Here is a 19,358-nt window from a genome sequence, read left to right as displayed (position 1 = left end):
TTACATTTTTGCATTCCCAAAGATTCCTTCCCGCAGGTTTAATCTCCCCCTTTTCTTGGCAGAGGTTATGGTGCCCTCAATCACCTCAGCCCGTCTGGATGATATTTTAGAGGTCACTGTAATAACCTCTCCTTGCTCCTCCTCCTTGAAGGACAGAGTAGAGGAACTAAAGCCTCTTGGCTGGAAGGAGTAAGTGGGGTTGGGGAGAGGATTGAGAGCTGAAAGGCCGACGCTTCCTGTGCTGAAGAGGTTCTCCTCTCCCTCCAGCAGCTTCCTGCAAGCACATCATGAGGCAAGAGGTTAGTCTGGGGACATCTCCCATAAAACATCTGCAAAGCCTGAGGACGTGCTGTGACCTGCCAGCAAGTCCGAGTGCTCCAGGCCATCCCCCCAGCCTGCAGTGGCCACAGGCTCAGGTCACGCTGCACCACGAAACTGGTTCAAAAATCATTATGCTTTGGTCAATCATTTTTGGAGCACTTGCAATGTGGGATAGGTGACAGCACCTCCCTCCCCTCCCTCAGAAATCCCAGGAAAATAAAACCCCCAACCAGAGGGACTTTGCCTTTTGCATCCACCTTGACTTTGCAAGAGAGAAGTTTCCAACCCCAACTGTCCCCCATTAAAAACCACTGCTGCTGGGATGGCTGGGGGACACAGATCATGGCTGCTAGATCAAGGCATGACATGGAGCCATGGCTGCTCCCCGGGCAGGAGCATGGCCGGCACAGGCAGGGGAGAAGAGCAACACCATCATGTGTACCCAGATATTTTCCAGGCCCTTGAAAATCTCCCAGTCTGGTGGGGTCTGGGGATTGGGTTTAGAATCATAGAATCATAGACTGGTCAGAGTTGGAAGGGACCTTAAAGATCAAGTTCCAACCCCCCTGCCCTGGGCAGGGACACCTCCCACCAAACCAGGTTGCTCAAAGCCCCATCCAGCCTGGCCTTGAACCCCTCCAGGGATGGGGCATCCACAGCTTCTCTGGGCGACCTGTTCCAGGGTCTCACCACCCTCACAGGAAAGAATTCCTTTCTAGTATCTAATCTAAATCTCCTCTCTTTAAATTTAAAACCATTACCCCTCGTCCTATCACTGCACTCCCTGATAAGGAGTCCCTCCCCATCTCTCCTGTAGCCCCTTCAGGTACTGGAAGGCCATTATAAGGTCTCCCTGGAGCCTTCTCTTCTCCAGGCTGAACAACCCCAACTCCTGTCCTCACAGGAGAGGTGCTCCAGCCCTCTGATCATTTTAGTGGCCCTCCGCTGGACCCGTTCCAAGAGGTCCATGTCCTTCCTGTGTTGAGGACTCCAAAGCTGGACACAGTGCTCCAGGTGGGGTCTCATGAGAGCAGAGGAGAGGGGTAGAATCACCTCCCGCGACCTGCTGGCCATGTTTCTGGCCTGGGAGGTGGCCAGGCAGAGCAGGGTCAGAGCAGCCTTACCTGTAGGCAGCTATCTCAATATCAAGTGCCATCTTGACATTAAGCAGGTCTTGGTACTCCCTCAAGTGCCGAGCCATCTCATTTTTGGTGTTTCGCAGGTCGTCCTCCAGCTGCCCGATGGTGTCCTGCAAAGGCAAGGCTGCTCAGTGCCACGTTTTGGAGCAGGAACCTCTCCCATGGGTCTTCTGCTCTGCCCGTTGCAGAGCCAGGGAAGCTGCAATGGGCAGTTGGTCCATGATGGCACATCCCACCAGGAGCTTGGGATCGTGAAACCTCATGCTAAGAGGGATGGAGAAGCTGGCAGAGCACTGGGCATGGATTGTAAGTGTGTGTGGAGGAGGGATTGATCAGGGTTCAATCAACCCATTGAACACTGATGGGTTTATACAGTCTCCCATCTGCAGCAGGGTCTGAGAGGGGGGTGGGGAGAATGGCCTGGAGTCCTGCGGGGGACGAGGCAGGCTGCTGCAGAGGGAAGGGAAGTTTTGGGTTTAAACATTGTCAAAGCAGGGGCGGTGGCTCAGCGGGACAAGCGAGAGCACCCAGCACTGCAGCAGCGCAGGGCAGGAGTTGGTGCCTGGGGAAGGGCTGCAGTCTGCGTTTGGGGGTGGGGGGCTCAGAAGGGTTGGGATGAGCATCTGGGGTGGTGGAAAGAGAGTTGGAGCTGCCAGGGTGGGAGGGAGGAGCTGGCTCCAGGAGGGGGAAGGCTGACACCTTCCCAGAATCCAGGCGGGGGGGCTCTGAACGCAGGGATTTGGGGGGTTTACAGAGTCAGGGCCCTGTGCTGTGACAGCCAGGGTGCTCAGCCAGGTGATGACATCCTTCTAGCATCCTTCCCATCGGCTTCACCCTCCCATGGCTGCTACATCCAGTTCTGGCAGTGATGTGGAAGAGTCTGAGGCCAGATTGCCTTAATAACAAAGATCTTTTTGTTGGAAAACAAAGCAGCCCCCGTTTTCTCCCACATGCATCCAGGTATCTAAGCAGCTGTCTGAAAGCAGTGAAACCCATTCCTATAGGGATCTTCCCAATCAGATGGCTTCCCGCTGCCAGCCCACCTCGCAGTGCCACCGGAGGAGGGTGATTTGGAGCAGGGATGAGTAAGCAGTTTGCATTGAAGTCACAGTGCAGCCCTGCCTGCAGAGCCCTGCAATGGCCACTGTCACCGCCTGCTCTCCCGCACCCCCTCCTGCAGCCAGCCCTTTGTAAGTGCTTCCAGCTCCTCCGTTCCAGCCGACGAGCTTTATCCTGCCACACCATCCCCGTCCTGTCCCTGGCCTCATCTCCATCTTGTCCCTGTCCTCATTCCCATCCCGTCTCCTCCTTTGTGTCCCGGCAGAGACGGCCACGGGACGTGGAGCTGCCCAAGGAGCAGGGAGCTGCGGTGAGGAGCCTGACACAATGAGCCCAGTCTGAGCAGAGACCCTCGGAGAAGCAGTACCAGCTCATCCTGGGCACGGGGCACCTCCTAGTCAAGTTAGCTGGACACATCCCACCTCGTGGGACATTTACAGGCCGTCCTTGGGGGCTCTGCATTGACCTGTGCTGCCCTGACTGTTTCCCACAGCAAAACATGGAGCTGTGCCTCTGAGGTGGGACTGGGCAATGGGAAAGGGTTCGAGGAGACCATTGGGGCACCAACGGAAAAGCCCCAGGACACGCATAGATGCCGCCACAGTACAGATTAAAATCCCTGCTCCGATGCAGCCATGCTGCTGCTGCACCAAGCAGTGACAGGAGGGAGGGACTTGGGGTGACCTAACTGTGGGACAGCCCCACTCTTGCTGCTTGGACCCTCCCTGACTCCAGTCCCCTTCCCTCTGCCTGCAGCCTGCATGGAAAAAAACGCTCTTTAAACACGGGATATCCTTGTTACCTTGTCCATACCTCTCTTCTCTACCCCAGCTCTACCAGCTGGTTGATATATAACCCCCTCCCCACGCCACTGCAAACCTGTCCCCTGATGGAAAGCTCTCACATACTGGTTCAGATTTGACTGGAGAGCCTATATAAAGACATGTCTCTGCTTTAGCAATCTACAGGAACATTTTAAAAGCTCAAACAATAGGAATATTCTCTTCTAAGACAGACTTCCATCCTTTCCCACTGGTTGCAGCCAGGGAAATGATTTAGCTGCTACACATGCACGTTGTTCAAAAGACACCTAAGTATTGCCACACTTAAAGCAGATCCTGAGGGTCACGCAGTAAAAAGCTGCTGTGCTGTAGCTAAAGCAATTTCAATTATGGTGCTGTTTAATCCAGTTGCATTATTACTTTTTTTCCCCCAATTGATAGATTGTTCCCAGAATCCCTCTTTTCACATGGCATCACGACTATTTAAGAAGATTACTGCGTGTAATCCTTTCACCCGCTACAGAAAATATCGTATATTGCCTATTTCCACAATATTTGTTGAAGAAGACCTCAACTGTTCAGGAAGATGGCAAGCAGCTCAGAGCTACAGTCACGAATTCTAGACAGCCTGGCGAGTTGGCCTTGGAAATGACTAGGCATTTCTTGCGTGGGAAATAACGATGTCCTTCAGGTACAACATAAGGCAGTTGTTTCAGTATTTAGAAGGAAACTGCTTGATTTAGAAACCATGGATCATTTAATAGCCACGTAACAGAACAAGCCCAGGTTTTATTTTATTATAAATCATTAATGTTTCCCTGTAGCAAGAAAACGTGGTAATACTGCAGTAGCGGAATAAGAGCGAGGGAGTGCTCAGTGTCTGCCCCAGGTGAATCTTTCCACAGACACAGGAGATGCTGGGATCTCGCTGCACATTCAGCCTTAATGTTTGCAGAGCTCCAGTTTCTGCAGTGGAGGTGCCAAGAGCCAGGCCACGAGGCAAGGGGCCAAGCCTGGGCAGACGGCTTCGAGGAATTACCCACAACCATAGGGAACGTGTGGGCAATTTTGGAGCTGACTCTTAAGGGACCTGGGCAGGAATGGAGCGATGACCCAAACAGCTCTGCCATGTGCAGGGATGTCCCCTGTGGGAAAGGAGGGTTGGAGGGAGCGTCCTGGCCCTGCCTGTCCCCCCAAAACCTGTCCTCTGGGGTTCTGCCCGTGGATAGAGGATGAAGGCAGCAGGCAATGCCCTGGTGAGGCAGAGAGGCCAGATGCCAGGGTGGGAGGAAGGCTGCAGGGATGCCCGGTGCTGCGGGGGCACTGGCCCTGCATGGGTGGGCACTGGTCGAGGCAGAGGGGCTGGTGCTGTGGCTGGAGGAGGAGTGGGTGGGTGGGGGTGTCTGTTGCATGCAGTGCAGCACATCACGAGATGCGGGTGCTGCACGGTGCGGGGGGGGGGGGCAGGGGAGGGACGGGAGGGGGGCGCACCGCATTGGGCCGGGGCGTCCAGGGCTGCACGGTACTGCGGGGGAGGGAGAAGGGGGGCTGCTGCAGAGGACGGATCTGGGATTTTACATGCAGTGGAGATGCCCAGCGCTGCACGGGACGGGGGGAAGGGGGGGCAGTGCCGCGTTGCAGGTGCCGGGGGTCTGCGTGAGGTGAAGAAGACGCCTCGGGGCTACACAACGAAGGGGGGAGGCTGCTGGGACGGAGGTGCCGAGCGCCGGGGCAGATCGCACGGGAGGAGGATGCTCGGTGCCGGGGACCCTGGGCGGGGGAGGGACAGTGGCTGCTCCCGGCGCCGCCCCGCTCACCTGCAGCCCGGCGGCCTCGGCGCTGTGCCGCTCCTCCAGCTCCTGCAGCTGCCTCTCCAGGGACTGGTGGGCGCCCCGCAGGCTCTCCATCTCCGCCAGGCGGGCCTGCAGCTGCCGGCGGCACTCGCCGGCCTCCCGGCGGCTTGCGCGGACGGCCTCCTGGCTGCGGGCCGCCCGTTCGTGGAGGCGGGCGCAGCGGGCGCGGTACCAATCCTCGGCCGCCTGCAGGTTGCGGGCCGCCAGCGCCTCGTACTGGGCGCGGAGCTCCCGCAACGCCGCCGCCAGGTCGGGCCGCCCCGACGGAGCCGGGGCCGGGGGCGCGGCGGCGCGGAGGGTGGCCCCCAGCTGTGCCAGCTGTTCGGCGTGGGCGCTGCGCAGAGCCGCCAGCTCCTCCCGCAGCGCCGCCGCCCGCCGCTCCAGGTCTGCCCGGGCGCGGGCGGCTCCTTCGGCCGCTTGCTGCCGGGACCGCAGCGCCTGCTCCGCCTCCACCCGGCCCCGCGCCTCCTCCTCGCAGCGCGCCCGCAGCCGCTGCGTCTCCTCGGCCAGGCGGGCCCGCTCCAGCTCCGCCTGCGCCCGTTCTCCGTGCGCCTCTTCCAGGCGGGCGCGCAGGGCCCGCAGCTCCCCGCCCAGCAGCTGGCCCAGCCGGCGGGGCTCGGACGACCGCTGCCGCAGCGTCGCCAGCTCCGCCGCCAGCCCCCGGTTCCGCTCCTCCAGCGCCCGCACCCGCTCGATGTAACCGGCGAAGCGCTCGTTGAGGCCCTGCAGCTGCTCCTTCTCGCTGCTCCGCCCCGGCTCCGCGCCCGGGCGCGCCCACCGGCCCGCCGACCCTTCGGGGCGCCGCGGGGTCTCGGCGAAGAGGTGGCGGTAGGAGGCGGCCAGCGCCGCCGACTCCGCGCCGTAGCTCATAGCGGCGGAACGGGAGCGGGAGCGGCGGCGGCGGCGCTTATGTAGGGCAGGGCGCGGGGCGGGGTGCTGCGGCGGGGAGGGGGCGCGGTGCGGCGCGGTGCGGTACGCGGAAGGATACGCGGAGCCCTACGCGATGCGAAGGGCGCGGAGCGTCCCCGGGGCCGCCGCGGTAGGAGGCGGAGGGAGCTGTCCGTGCGCCGCGGTGCTGAACGGGCTGCGCCCGCGGGCGGGCCAGCCGGGTGTAGGTGTGTAAGGATGGACGGACACACGGACACAGCCCACAAACATACACGGGCAGGTGGGCAAGGTCACACGCACACACACACGCACACAACGAGACAGACGGAGGCACAGGCACACCCAAAAGGGGACAGGCACATTCACAGTAAGGTGCACGCGCAGGTGCCGAGAGCCAGAGAGACAAAGGGACAAGCAGACAGCCAGAGAGACAAACAGATGCACACACAGATGCGCAGGCAAGGAGAGGCAGAAGCACAGAAGGGAGCAGGCAGAAATGGGCAGGTGGAGAGACAGAGAGAGGCAGACAGACACACAGACAGAAAGGCAGGCAAACACACAGACACAGACATGCACCCCCAAGTCACTCCTGCTAGGGTATCCCCGCCTGCCCCCACCGATGCTGGAAGGAACCTTGTGCTGTGTGTACCTGTGCCTGGGGTGAAGGTGTCCCAGGGGGTTGGTCCCAGCCCCTCCCCTCCACTGGGGCCCGGGGTGCCTATGGCAGCGTGGTGTCTCTGCCGGATGGGGCTGTGGGCAGTTGGGGTTCAGGCGGCTGCAGGGATGGGGACGTGCCCAAGGCCAGGCTGGATGGGGCTTTGAGCAACCTGGTCTGGTGGGTGGGAGGTGTCCCTGCCCATGGCAGGGGGTTAGGAACTCAATGATCTTTAAGGTCCCTTCCAACCCTAACCATTCTATGATTCTATGCCTGGAGGAGGGGGTGCCCAGGACAGAGACTCACCACTGGTCCAGCCGTGCTACAGGGGACAGATGGGGGAGGATTTTGCCTCCAGGTTGTTTGCCAGGAACAGAAAGAACTGCTTCAGCTTCTGTCCTGTCCATGCAAGTGGGCTGGGCCTTCCCACCGGCAGGGGTTTGCTGGGAGTACCCAGGGCTGCAGAGCTGACTGGAAGGGACACACACTCCCCACCTCCAGGCCAAGCACTCTACCCAGGAATACGGCACCCCAGGGCAGAACCTGCCAAGACACCAGTGGGAAGTGTCTGTTGTGTGAGAGCAGCAGCACAAAATGTAGCCGGGAGATGGAAAAACAGCTTAAAATAACTGTGATCCAGGTGTGAGGAACGTGATAAAATGTGTAACCAGATCCTGTCTCCTGCTGTACATCCCTGTGCCACTGAGCTCTACACTGATGCCCAGTCCCTCTATTTTGCTTGCCCCTTTTCTCCTCACAGGTGACCGGGGCAGAGCATAAGGAAGGTCCAGCAGATGAGTGTGGAGGACAAGCAAGCCAGACCTGGCACTAGAGAGACCCATGACTTCCAAAAGAGCTGTCGCTGTTTCAAAGGGTCCAGCCAAATAGGGAGAGATGGTGCTGGGATTCACATCTCCTTGGGGATCAGAAGTTAATCATAACAACGGCTATGCAGGAGGCCTTGCTAGCACGGAAGCAACCCTGGCTGGAGTGCACAGGTGCCCATGTCCCTGCAGCCGTGGTTAGAAGGGCATTGCCTGGGGCAGAAACCCCATGGGGAAAACATCCCTTTCACTTAGGAGTGAGGTGAGCGGAGCACAGCCCCACTGCGGGAGCAGGCTCGTCCTAGGCGTGCAGTCAGGGATTGGCGATAGGATCGACACACACATGTATATACACCACCTTGGTTGTAGAATCATAGAATTGTAGAATCATAGAATTATAGAATCATAGAATTATAGAATCATAGAATACCAGGTTGGAAGGGGCCTCAAGGATCATCTGGTCTGAACTTTCTTGGCAAAAGCATGGTCTAGACAAGCTGGCTCAGCACCCTGTCCAGCTGAATCTTCAGTGTCCAATGATGGGGAATCGACCACTTCCCTGGGGACATTATTCCAATGGCTGATAGTTCTCATGGTGAAAAATTTTCCTCTCGTGTCCAATCAGAATGTCCCCAGGAGTAACTTGTACCCATTACCCCTCATCTTTTATAGTCCCATGTACCTGTTCCACAGGGCACAGGGGGAATGAGGAGTGTCAGTCAGTGGAGATACAGGAAAGAGACAGGAGCTTGTGCCTTGTTTTTGCAGGATTCCAACTTGCTCACAGGTAGTTTTCCTGGAAGGACTCAGTTTTCCTGAAGACCATTTAAATCACTGATGGTGAAGCTACAACGCTTGGATCATGTGAGTAGCTCACATTTTGGTGGCAGAGCAGGCCAGGCAGGGAGCCTCAGCCCAGGCTTGGGGGGCTACCAGCCGTTCTGGCCCTGGAGCTTGACACCTGGCCTGGGCTGCCTGGCTCACACAGCTGCTGCAGAAACCTCCTTGGTCTGTTTGTTGGGTTTTTTTTCAGGTCTTTCACATACCCCTCACACACAAGTGTGTTTTACCACTTCCTTGACATCTGTTGCTTTGCATTACAGTATCCTAAGTCACATTTCTGCGACTGGCAGTAACTGATCAGATCACTGAGAAGTCACCAGCTCTGCTTAGTTGTGTCTGTGGCATTGTTTTGATGACTTTACTGTGATGCTTATTACTGATGGTGAAGACGGTTGTGGTTCTCTTTTGTCTTGGAAAAATGGGGTGCAGCCTATCCTGGCCTCCCCATTTGCGCTGTTTTAGCACTGCCATCCATATGCAGACTAACAGCGGGGTTAGGATTGTCACAGTCTCCTCCAGAAGAAGAAATGCAAGGGTGGCTGTTGGGACTGCTGATGTCTATGGGTAAAGACCCTGGGAATGAATGCCTTTGCCTCTCAACAGGTTGAGGTGTTCTGGAATCTTCCTACAGAGAGGGAAGGAGACTGCATGAAACAGGTGGGACCTGAGCCAGTTGCTGGTGTGAATGAGCTGAATGAGCACAAGGAGTTGCAGGCAATAAACGACAGTAAATGCTTCTGTCCCACAGAACAAGGACAAGGCTCCAGCTCACTGGAAGGCTGCTTCTTTCAGAGGAGCAAAGGGTGGCCAAGACCTTGGGATCCACCTCAGCACGAATCACAGAATTGTAGAGGTTGGGAGGGACCTTCAGAGATTGTCTAGTCCAACCCCCCTGCCAAAGCAGGGTCACCCAGAGCAGGCTGGACAGGAACATGTCCAGGCAGGTTTTGAAGTTTTTCCTCCTATTGAGATGGAATTTCCTGTGTTCCAGTTTGTGTCTGTTGTCCCTTATCCTGTCACTGGGCACCACTGAAAAGAGTCCGGCCCCATCATCTTGAAACCCACCCTTTAAATATTTACAAGCATTGATGAGGTCCCCTCATCTTCAGTCTTCTCCAGACTGAACAGACTCAGCTCTCTCAGCCTTTCCTCATAAGAGAGGTGCCCCATTCCTTTGATCATCGTCGTAGCCCTCTGCTGTCCCCTCTCCAGCAGTTCCCTGTCCTTCTTGAACTGGGGAGTCCAGAACTGGACACAGTGCTCCAGATATGGCCTCACCAGGGCAGAGTAGAGGGGGAAGATGACCTTCCTCGACCTACTGGCCAGTCTCTTTTTAACACACCCCAGGAGACCTTTGACCTTCTTGGCCACAAGGGCATGTTGATGGCTTTACCAGCTCTGGGGGTGCTCCCGTGTTCCAGACAGCTGCAGCGGGACCCCCATCCCAGGGGGCTGGCACCCAAATGCAACTCCCTTGCAAGCCCCTTGAGCCCCTGACCCAGCTTTCGGTGAGTGACTTGGCAAACAAACCTGTACAGCCCTCCCAGTGAGAGGGAGAGCTGCAGCGTGGCTGTGTCCTGGAGAAGGAGCCATCTCCCAGCAGAACGGAAGGAAGTCCTAGGAAGACCCAGACCCAAATTCTCCTCTCCTCTCCTCTCCTCTCCTCTCCTCTCCTCTCCTCTCCTCTCCTCTCCTCTCCTCTCCTCTCCTCTCCTCTCCTCTCCTCTCCTCTCCTCTCCTCTCCTCTCCTCTCCTCTCCTCCAGGAAGCTGGAGACAAGCTGAACAACAACATGTCAGACCTGAAAGGAGATGGCAAGCTGGAAGTGGGCACAAACTGGGCTGCATTCAGCCTCAAGAAACCTCGATGCCTGAGTAATAAATGGATCTCAGTTGGGGCACACACACACAGAGTCACAGGGGAATCTTTATCCGGCCAGAAAACAGGCAGAAAACCAAAGAAAAACAGTCCCATAGCTAAGAATTGCACTACTGAAAGCCAGTGGGTTGCCCAGGACCTTCCCATACCTCCCAGTTCCTTCAAAAATCAATGCCTGTGAGGCAGCAGGAGGAGTCCTTAAAACCGCGTGATCCTCTCTGCGCAGCAGCCGCCTGCCGATGGGGCTCTTTAAGCAATTTATCTCCCGAAGCTGTAATCTGCTGGGGCTTGTGATTCAGAAGAAAAAAATCCACCCGCTGAGCTGTGCACACACAGCAATGGGACACACACACCTTCCGGCTGGTTTCCAGCACAGTCCATTAAACTAATGCTCTGGGTAGGTGTTTCACCAACCGGCCTCACCGTGGCAGCCGCCTGTGAGGGAAACGCTTCCCGGCGGTGGGAAAAAGGCAGATCCAAGTGTCTGCTGCTGCCAGATCTCCTGCAGCACAGGCGTGTCTGACCCCCTGCGGGAGGGAGAGGGCTGTAGATAAGGGCAGCAAAATCAGGGGGAAAACGTATGCAAGTGATAAACGCATATATAAGAAAGAAGGATGTATCCGCTGAATTGTGCACACACAAAAACACTGATAAAAATAGGAAAAGAGCTGTACTGGGCTCCCCTAACTCAGGAGTTTGTTTCTGAGAGCGGCAGAGCAGTCTGTTATGACTTCTGTCATCTGGCTGGTTGCAGCTCTGGGGCTCCCTGGGCAGCGGTCACATCCCTGTGTTTGCCGGCCCTTATCTAATCAGTGCAAGTTCATGTCCTGGATGCCACCAGGCTCTGTAATCTGCAGTTTGATAATGCGCCGTACCATCTTTGTTTGTGCTTCAGAGTCGCTGCCAGCTAATTTCATTCCATGCCCCTGGCTTGTGGGTCACAGTGGAAGAGCTGGGGCTCAGTTCCTTCTCATCCACCTCCCCGTGCAGGATTTTGCAGACCTCTGCCTTGCCTGCCTCAGTCTCTTTCCTAGGCTGAAGGATTTTTCTCTATTTAATTTTCCTTCACAGAAAAGCCATTTCACACTTTTAGTCATCCTTGTTGGCTTCAGGGCATCTTCTGGGGTTTTGTGTTGGAAAGATGTGCAGACACACAGATAGACACTCCAGGATGGGCCCCACCACAAGGATAGAATGATAGAATCATGAAATGGTTAGAGTTGGAAGGGATCTTAAAGGTCACCTAGTTCCAACCCCCCTGCCCTGGGCAGGGACACCTCCCACCAGACCAGGTTGCTCAAAGCCCCATCCAGCCTGGTCTTGAATCCCTCCAGGGATGGGGCAGCCACAGCTTCTCTGGGCAACCTGTTCCAGTGTCTCACCACCCTCACAGCAAAGAATTTCTTTCTAATATCTAATCTAAATCTCCCCTCTTTCAGTTTTAAACCACTACCTCTTGTCCTATCACCACACTCTCTGACGAAGGGACATGGATGGATGCATGGAAATGAGCTCACAAATACAGGTAGATGCATCTCCAAGTGAAGCCCCTCACTTGGGTGCCTGGCACAGGTGCCATGAGATGTCCCAGGGCATTGGGAGGTGCAGAATGAGCTTCCCAGGTGGTAACCCCACCTGGCCACGGGCTCGGAGCCGAAAATGGGCTTTGCTTTAACCAGAACTAACGGTGTGTGTTAATGGTTTGTGCCGTTGGGTGCTTCCCCTTGTTGAGGTGATGGAGCAAGGCTCGCAGAGCCCAGAGACCACGATGGGCCAAGCGTGTCCCCGTGTCACAGAGGGTGGTGGCAGTGCCTTATCAACCGGAGCAGAGCAGAGGGCAGGAGGGAAAGCTGAGGGAAGCGTCCTTGGGGAGATAAAGGAAGCACTGCAGCGGCGGGGCCGGAAAAGCCACTGCCGGAGGAGGGGAGGCATTCCTGGCCTCTGGCCACCACTGAGGAACAGCAAGGTAGCCCGGACCCGTGTGCTGGAGGTTTGGCCAAGCTGCCTGGGCCCAGGGTGAGCTGGGGCAGGCAGATGGCTGCCGTCACCCTTGTCACTGGCGGGGACCATCCTGAGGTGGCCAGGACCCCGCTGGGGCTGCGGCCTTTTCCAGGCCTCTGGAGTGAGGAAAAACAGGCAGAAAAAGGGAGGCTTGTTTTCCCGGGGAGGTTTTTTTTTGCCTGGTTCTGTTTGGGGCAGTGCTGGCCCAACATGGACCATCTGGGAATGCACCCACGGATATTTTTTCACTCTGCACAGCCATAGAATCATAGAATCATAGAATCTTCTAGGTTGGAAGGGACCTTCAAGATCATCTAGTCCAACCATCAATCTAACTCTGACAAAAAAAACCCAACCATCACTAAACCATGTCCCCCAGCACCATGTCAACCTGTCTTTTGATCACCTCCAGGGATGGTGCCTCAACCATTCTCTGAGCCTTTCCAGCCTGGACCACCATGCCCACAGGTGTGACCGACACGGGCCCGTCCTTGTTGGTGGCAGCAGACCCTTGCTCGGGATGGGCAGGCAGGACCCCTCTCCTCCTGCTGCCACGGCCAGTGTCCCCAAGCCCCCAGCCATCGCCTCCCGTGTCACCCACGGCTGCTCCCCGGGACCTCCTCCCATGGCGGATGGGGTGCACCCCGGCCCCCCTTGCCCCAGCCTGCGCTGCAAACGCACTCCCCCAGAAACCAATAATTAATTGCGTTATTTTAACCAAAACTCCGGCTCCTCCAAGCCAGCGTGGCGTGCCTCGGCACTGAGGTCGGCTGACACAACTGTAGGGAGTGGGAGGCCAGGGGGGTGCAGGGCCGGGGGTGCAGCCCCAGGGATTTTGGCCGGAGCGACGCCAGGTCCTGGGGGGGGGGGGAGGAATGTGTGCGGCTGTTCCGCGGGTTGGCACATTGCCGCCGCTCCCTGCCGCCGCCGCTCTGCGCCTGAGCACCGGGCTCGCACACTCTCCCCGCTCCCTGCCGGCGGGAGGGGCGGGGCGCGGGCGGCGCCTGCGCAGTGCAGCCGCCCCGCCGCTGCGGCAGTTGTGCGGGGTAGTTCTTCCGAGCGCGGCAGGAGGTGAGAGCGGCCCGGGCGCGCGGGGGCAGTGCGAGCGTGCGGGTGCGCGTGCGCGCGCTGGGCGCGCGGCGGGGACCGTTGACGGCGACCGTTGGCGGCCACCGAGGGGGGGTGAGGGTGAGGGGGGAGAGCCCCCTCCCCGCTCCCCTCAGGCGCACAGCCCGGGAAGGGTGGGTGTGTGGGGGGGTGGTGGTGGTTTCTGTCCGCCGTCGCGGCCGGGGCTGAGGAGGGGAGGGGCAGTCAGTGGAGCCGGGGTGGCCGCTGCCGGCGGCGCTTCCCTTTCTGTCGGTGAGGGGATCCCCTCAGGGGGCAGCGCTCGCCGGCTCCGCCGCTTCCCCGGGGCCCGGCTGGCCCCCTCCCCTGCCCACTCGCTGTGCCCCGGGAGCCCCCGCTGCCACCCTGCCCCGTCCCAAGCGGGGCGGCCCCCGGGTTACCTCAGCCCACCCCGCGCGGGCCCCCTCTGAGGAGAAGGAGCCCTCGGGAAGGCGTTTCGGAGGTTTGGGGCCAGCACCCGCTGTGTTCGTTTCCGCCTTCCGTCCCACGTGGACCGGGGGGGGGGGGGTCCCGCCGGCACCTTCCAGCTCGCAGCTTCCCCCCGGGGTAGCCGCCACCCCGGCCGGGGAGGTGCGGAGGTGGGTAGGGGCGATCCCTCTTGGCTGAGGAAGGAAAGGCTGGTGCCGGCGCCGGGCTGCCTTGCATCAGGGCGAGGGTTCATTGTCACTGCTCTCTTTGGTTTGAGTTGCTCTTGGCAATCCCGCTGTATCAGGCTTGAGCTGATAACCTAAAGACAGGAGCGAGGCACCAAACAAATACATTAAAAAAAAAAACAAAAAAACAAACCAAACAAACCAAACTCACAAAACTGCTTTGCTCACATTTTGCTTATGCTTTTTTTTTTAATCCTTCCTTTTGTGCCAAAAATAATGTTGCAAAATGTGTGGCGGAAACGAACCTACATTGGTTTCTGATAGAGTAGATGACTAAATAGGGCAGTGCTGTTGTTTCTTGTAGCACAGGCAGTTTTAAAAATTCCAGGAACTGCTGAGATTATGAAACCCTCAAGTTTATTCCCTTGCTTGTGTTTCTGAAGGCTGCCAAGCTGGATGCTGAGGATCCTCTCTGGCGTGGTCTTGGGAACATTCCTCCCAAGACATAATCACTTATGGTTTAAAAGATATTTATTTTTATAGCTCTGGAAGATTTACCATTTAAACCTCAAAGATTGCAAAATGCTTTTTAAATAGTCCCTTAAAAGTGTTCCCCTCTTCCCTATCCAAATGGTCCCGTGTCCGTTTAGAATAACATCTTGTCACTGACTGAAATAGATTGTATTGATTCATATACCTGTTTGTCACTAGTGAATAAATGGAAAACATGAAGATTTTCAGGTCCTTTCAGGTGCCATGTGGTTTTATTGAAAACCAGAAACAAAACTCAAACCTACGTTTTGATCTTCGGTTCCCTTGCTGAATTTATCGTTCCGGCAGTGAGGAAAAACCCTGCTGTTTTACTTGCAAACCAGTGGAAGTCTGTCACAGTCCTTGTCAACTCCTGTCAACCTAAACATATTTTAGAGTAGAACCGCTATTTAAAATAATCTATGGCCATTAGTCCGGAGTCCAGAAGATCATTCAGGAGCTCACTGGTTTGATTAACAGCAGTTGGAGTTTGTTCAAGCATAGACGTAGTTTCATTATATAGTACAATGCAACCTTTACTCTGTATAGCGTCATTCAGACGAATTGTATGGCAAAACGCACCGCCGAATTACATTTAAAATGCTCCATTGAGTGAAGTACAATTGCAGAGATAAATGGGGAGAAAAATTGTAAGAATGGGACAAATGTTTTCAGCTGAGGTTTGAAATTAACAGCCTGTCAGTATATTTGCATTGGTAGCATTAGTGTTACATGCTGTTTCTAGGATATACGCAAGCAAAAATCGGATGCAAGCCACAATTTTCCCAGGCAAATTTCCAGTTTGTAGGCCGTTTTAAATAATAATAATGATGATAATAATCCCTCCTTGAATTGTTACTCTTTGTCATGTTTGATTGCTGATATGGCTTGAATTGAAAGTTAATAGACCCTTCCTAAAATCACTAGAAATATTTATCCTAGACTTTTTCAACTTCCACGGGAATGTTTGTTTTTGAAAAAACAAACTTTAGTGTTTACTGGTAAACGCTGTGGTATTGTACTCTTTGGGAAACATTGAAAGGAGTGTTTTGTTTCCTTTAAAAATATACAAGTATGTTATTTTTTGCATCTGAAGTAAAAGAGAAGCATGGCATTAAAATGCAGTGTTTAACTGATGCTTACTGAAAAAGCGGACAGGTTTATTTCCTCACATCATACCTATTATTTGCAGTTCAGCTTTATAAAATAATGCTTCGGTTAAAAACCGATAGATGGGTGGTTTCACCTGCAGCCTGAGCTGTTATCTGGGGATGGCCCTGGGCCGGCTGCAGAGCCAATGCTGCGGGACAGAGTGAGACGATCTGCAACCTTTGAATCCTAGCAAGGTTGTAGATACTGACTCTCAAGGAGGTGCAGGAAGAAGGGCTGGCTGCAGCCCTGCCCGGGAAATCTTGGGCAAAAGCGGGGTCATACAGTCGTACTCAGCGAACCTGTTCTTTTGTAGGAATTTGGCGTTAGGGGGTGCGGTGGGATCTGGGTGGTTCAGTACCACGCACCCTGCCCTTGGTGAAAAATCCTACAAAGGTCTGCGATGACCCACGGGCTTCACAGTTCAAGAAGGATAAGGAACTGCTGGAGAGGGTACAGCAGAGGACTACAAAGATGATGAGGGGCCTGGAGCATCTCTCTTATGAGGAAAGGCTGAGGGACTTGGGTCTGTTTAGTCTGGAGAAGAGCAGACTGAGGGGGGATCTGATCAACGCCTATGAATACTTCAAGGGTGGGTGTCAGGAGGATGGGGCCAGTCTTTTTTCAGTGGTGCCCAGGGACAGGACAAGAGGGAACGGGCACAAACTTGAATATAAGAAGTTCCATCAAAAACATGAGGAGGAACTTTGTTCCTTTGATGGTGGCAGAGCTGGAAGAGGCTGCCCAGAGAGGTGATGGAGTCTCCTTCTCTGGAGACATTCAAACGCCACCTGGACATGTTCCTGTGCAACCTGCTCTGGGTGGCCCTGCTTTGTCAGGGGGGTTGGACTAGATGATCTCCAGAGGTCCCTTCCAACCCTGTATCATTCTGTGATTCTGTGATTCACAGTAATGTTAGCACCTAGAAGCTGCTTGGCCTGGGGGAAGGTGGATTAATGGTCTCCAGCCAGGCTGCAGTGGAAAGTTGTCATAGGAACTGGCTTGCTGTTTGGCAGGGCCATGCCTTGTCTTCACTCCTTTAAAAGAACACCTCAGTAACTAATCGCCTCGGGATAAGGAATACTGTCATGCCATCCAGCGTAAACCATGCAGAGGGCAAAGCACTTCAGCTGTACCCCCAGGGAAACTGAGGACAGTGCTACATGTCAGCGGGGGACAGCCTGAGTGATGTACCTTGGGATGAGTTCGCAGTGCCTGCTCTGTGCCGTGTCCTTGCCTCGGGGTGGCTCGCGAACACTGGGTGTCCTGATATAAAACAGCTGTGGCTTTTTTAGCAGTGAGAATAATGGGACGGAAAACTGAACAGAATGTGCTCGGGAGTGGAAGCCTCGTCTCACTCTTCGGGATGTGTTTGGGATGAGATATGTTACCAAGTCAGCATGTGGGAATTCTTCACTTATTGTCTGTACTGCATCTACTTTTTAAATTTTATTTATAGTGTCAGCAGCACAAATACCATTTGAAATTATATTTGAAATGGCCACGGTCTGAGTCTTCAGAAGTTGGCTATTCTATGCAGAAGCACATCTTATTCTTTGAGCATCTCCGAAGTGCGCATTCATATAACTATTTCCTATTGTAATATGTCTGTTTTGTGCTACTAAAGAAATTGTTATTATTATGTGTCATGGTTATGATGCTCGTAGCAATGAGCTGTATTTTGCTTTTTAATCATTATGACTCCTTAACTGGAATGGTTCCTAAAACCTTGGACTGTGTACTCTACATAGAGAGCATGTATAGTGTGACTCTGCTTTCTTAACACAACCACTGAGAGAATCCAGCATGTACAATAAATAGAACTTAATGTACAGTAAATAGACCTTAAGCAACATCTGGAAAAAATTGCGTAGATTTTTAAGGTAGCCACTGTAAGCAATTGATAATCTAAACCCACCTACCTAAGTCTCAGGCATGTGTTTGCAGGGCTAAAAAGGTGCTTGGGAGACCTGTCTGTATGAAACCATAGTAGGAGAAATACATTTTTTCTATGACAGCACGAGGTTAAAAAGGGAACCTGAATAATTCAGCCTTAAAAAACACACAGCAGCCTGTGTCGGATCTTACTACTACCTGAGCGTGTAGCAGTGCCTGCACCTCACTGTAAGGTCAAAAGCAGATTTGCTCTTGCTTCCCGGAGAGTTGGGTCCCCAGAGGTGGGAGTAGTGACCGGCTGTGTGCCAGCCCTCTCAGTCCTGTCACTTTTTCAAGTCTGGTACAGGATGGTAGAGGCTAAACTTGTTGCTTACTGGTGACCTTAGCTTATCATCCTCCTTGCTGTGGGATTTACCAGCACAGCCAGCCCTTTTTTAGTAGTTTCATTAGAGAGAAAGTTCTGACTAAACTGGGGAGGCTGGAAACCCCACTGTGATTATCTGCGTGCTACCTTCTCTTAACACGTAAGCAAGAACACAAGTGGATTCTTACCCTGTGCATCGAACCAGCTAAAATTGCTTTAAAATCTGAAAAGGTGTGAGTCCATTAAATGCAGAGAGCAGGAGCTGCAGTAATTAGATACCTATAGAAATGATGCTGAGATGTCAGCAACCTGTTGATTGCTTTTTTGAAATTAAAGGATATGTGGGCACAGCTTTTGTAGGTGGATGGAAGAAGAAAAGGAGGCCCAAGGAGATGTGATTCTTTTGAGATTTGAAGGTGGCTCCAAAGTGAAGTAAGTTAGTAGAAACAAATGTGTGGGAGCAATGTACTCTAGTACTGCTTGTGTTGTACCCATCCTGGTGACATGGAGGAGACAGTTTCGGTCTCCAAAATTACCATTCCATCTCTTTTCACCACAAGTGATTTATTTAAAAACAAAGGTTCCTTGAAGTCATTATGCAGTCCAGTCTTAGTTTAATTTAGTTCTAGAGGATTCACAGCTCCCAGCTGCCTTCCAGATATTTTCAAACAAAGGCTTACTATTTTGCATATATGCTTGCTACAAGATTATCATTTAACCTTACTTGGCACAATTGGTTCAGAGGAAAGGGTAAACCAGAGATTTCCTGTACGGGTTTCTGCAGGAGGCTCTGAAGTAGAGTGGTTTTCCACTGTTTACTTAAGAGCAGGCCTTTGGATTAGCTGGCTTTGACCCAGGCCTTGCAGTGCTCCCTGTTAACATTGGCATAATACATAAAACACTTCAGATATGTTCTTGTTAGATTTTCAGGAAGCAAATTCTCGCTGAACCCTCCAGGAAGGTGCACTTCCCCAAAATACTTTCCAACTGAGGTGGTCCAGCTTTGGCAGTTACGGTGGCCAGATCTGGATTATGGGACCTTCTGGGTGGGTTGCCCCTTTCTTGTGTGAGCTGCTGCCATTGCCCCGGCAGCAGCTGCATCCCAGCTGCGTACCCTGGGTTCAGGAGGAAGCATTGAGCTGTTCAGGCAGTGTTTGCTGCTAAAGTCAGTATTCCTTATCTGCTTTGGAGAATGGTAGCTGTGGGTGGGAATCAACTTGTATTTTACTAGTTGGACCGTGCTCCTCTTGGCATTTACATCAAATGTAGTCCTTCTGGCCATGGCGTATAACAAGAGAAACTTTCTAATCGGCTTCTAAAATAACCTAGGAAGGAAAGTAAATTCAAAAGAGAGAAAACGGATGGTTTAGAATGAAGTGTACTAAAATCTCTAGACCAGCTGAATTCAGCTGGTGTTTGGGTTGATTCAGTTGGTGATGAGTTGCACATGGGCACGTA

The 19,358-nt window shown here is 54.0% G+C and overlaps 1 protein-coding gene across 1 annotated transcript; it reads right to left on the bottom strand.

The window, feature by feature from the left end:
- On the bottom strand, positions 1–6,024 carry INA (internexin neuronal intermediate filament protein alpha). The gene is made up of 3 exons (XM_074159202.1): positions 5,119–6,024; positions 1,446–1,570; positions 1–274 (listed from the first exon to the last, which is right to left on the bottom strand). Exons 1-3 carry the CDS (start codon positions 6,022–6,024, stop codon positions 1–3), a joined length of 1,305 nt encoding a protein of 434 aa, XP_074015303.1.
- Positions 6,025–19,358: the final 13,334 nt, after the last annotated feature.

The sequence above is a fragment of the Numenius arquata genome, chromosome 15 (assembly GCF_964106895.1).
Source record: "Numenius arquata chromosome 15, bNumArq3.hap1.1, whole genome shotgun sequence".
NCBI lineage: Eukaryota > Metazoa > Chordata > Aves > Charadriiformes > Scolopacidae > Numenius > Numenius arquata.
This window is presented reverse-complemented; position numbering and strand designations above follow the sequence as displayed.

Excerpts from the sequence above, each read along its gene's own strand:
- INA (XM_074159202.1), bottom strand. The coding sequence starts at position 6,024 with ATGAGCTACGGCGCGGAGTCGGCGGCGCTGGCCGCCTCCTACCGCCAC. Across the intron at positions 1,571-5,118 it reads CCGAGGCCGCCGGGCTGCAG|GACACCATCGGGCAGCTGGA; the intron begins GTGAGCGGGGCG and ends TTGCCTTTGCAG. Across the intron at positions 275-1,445 it reads ATTGAGATAGCTGCCTACAG|GAAGCTGCTGGAGGGAGAGG; the intron begins GTAAGGCTGCTC and ends ATGTGCTTGCAG.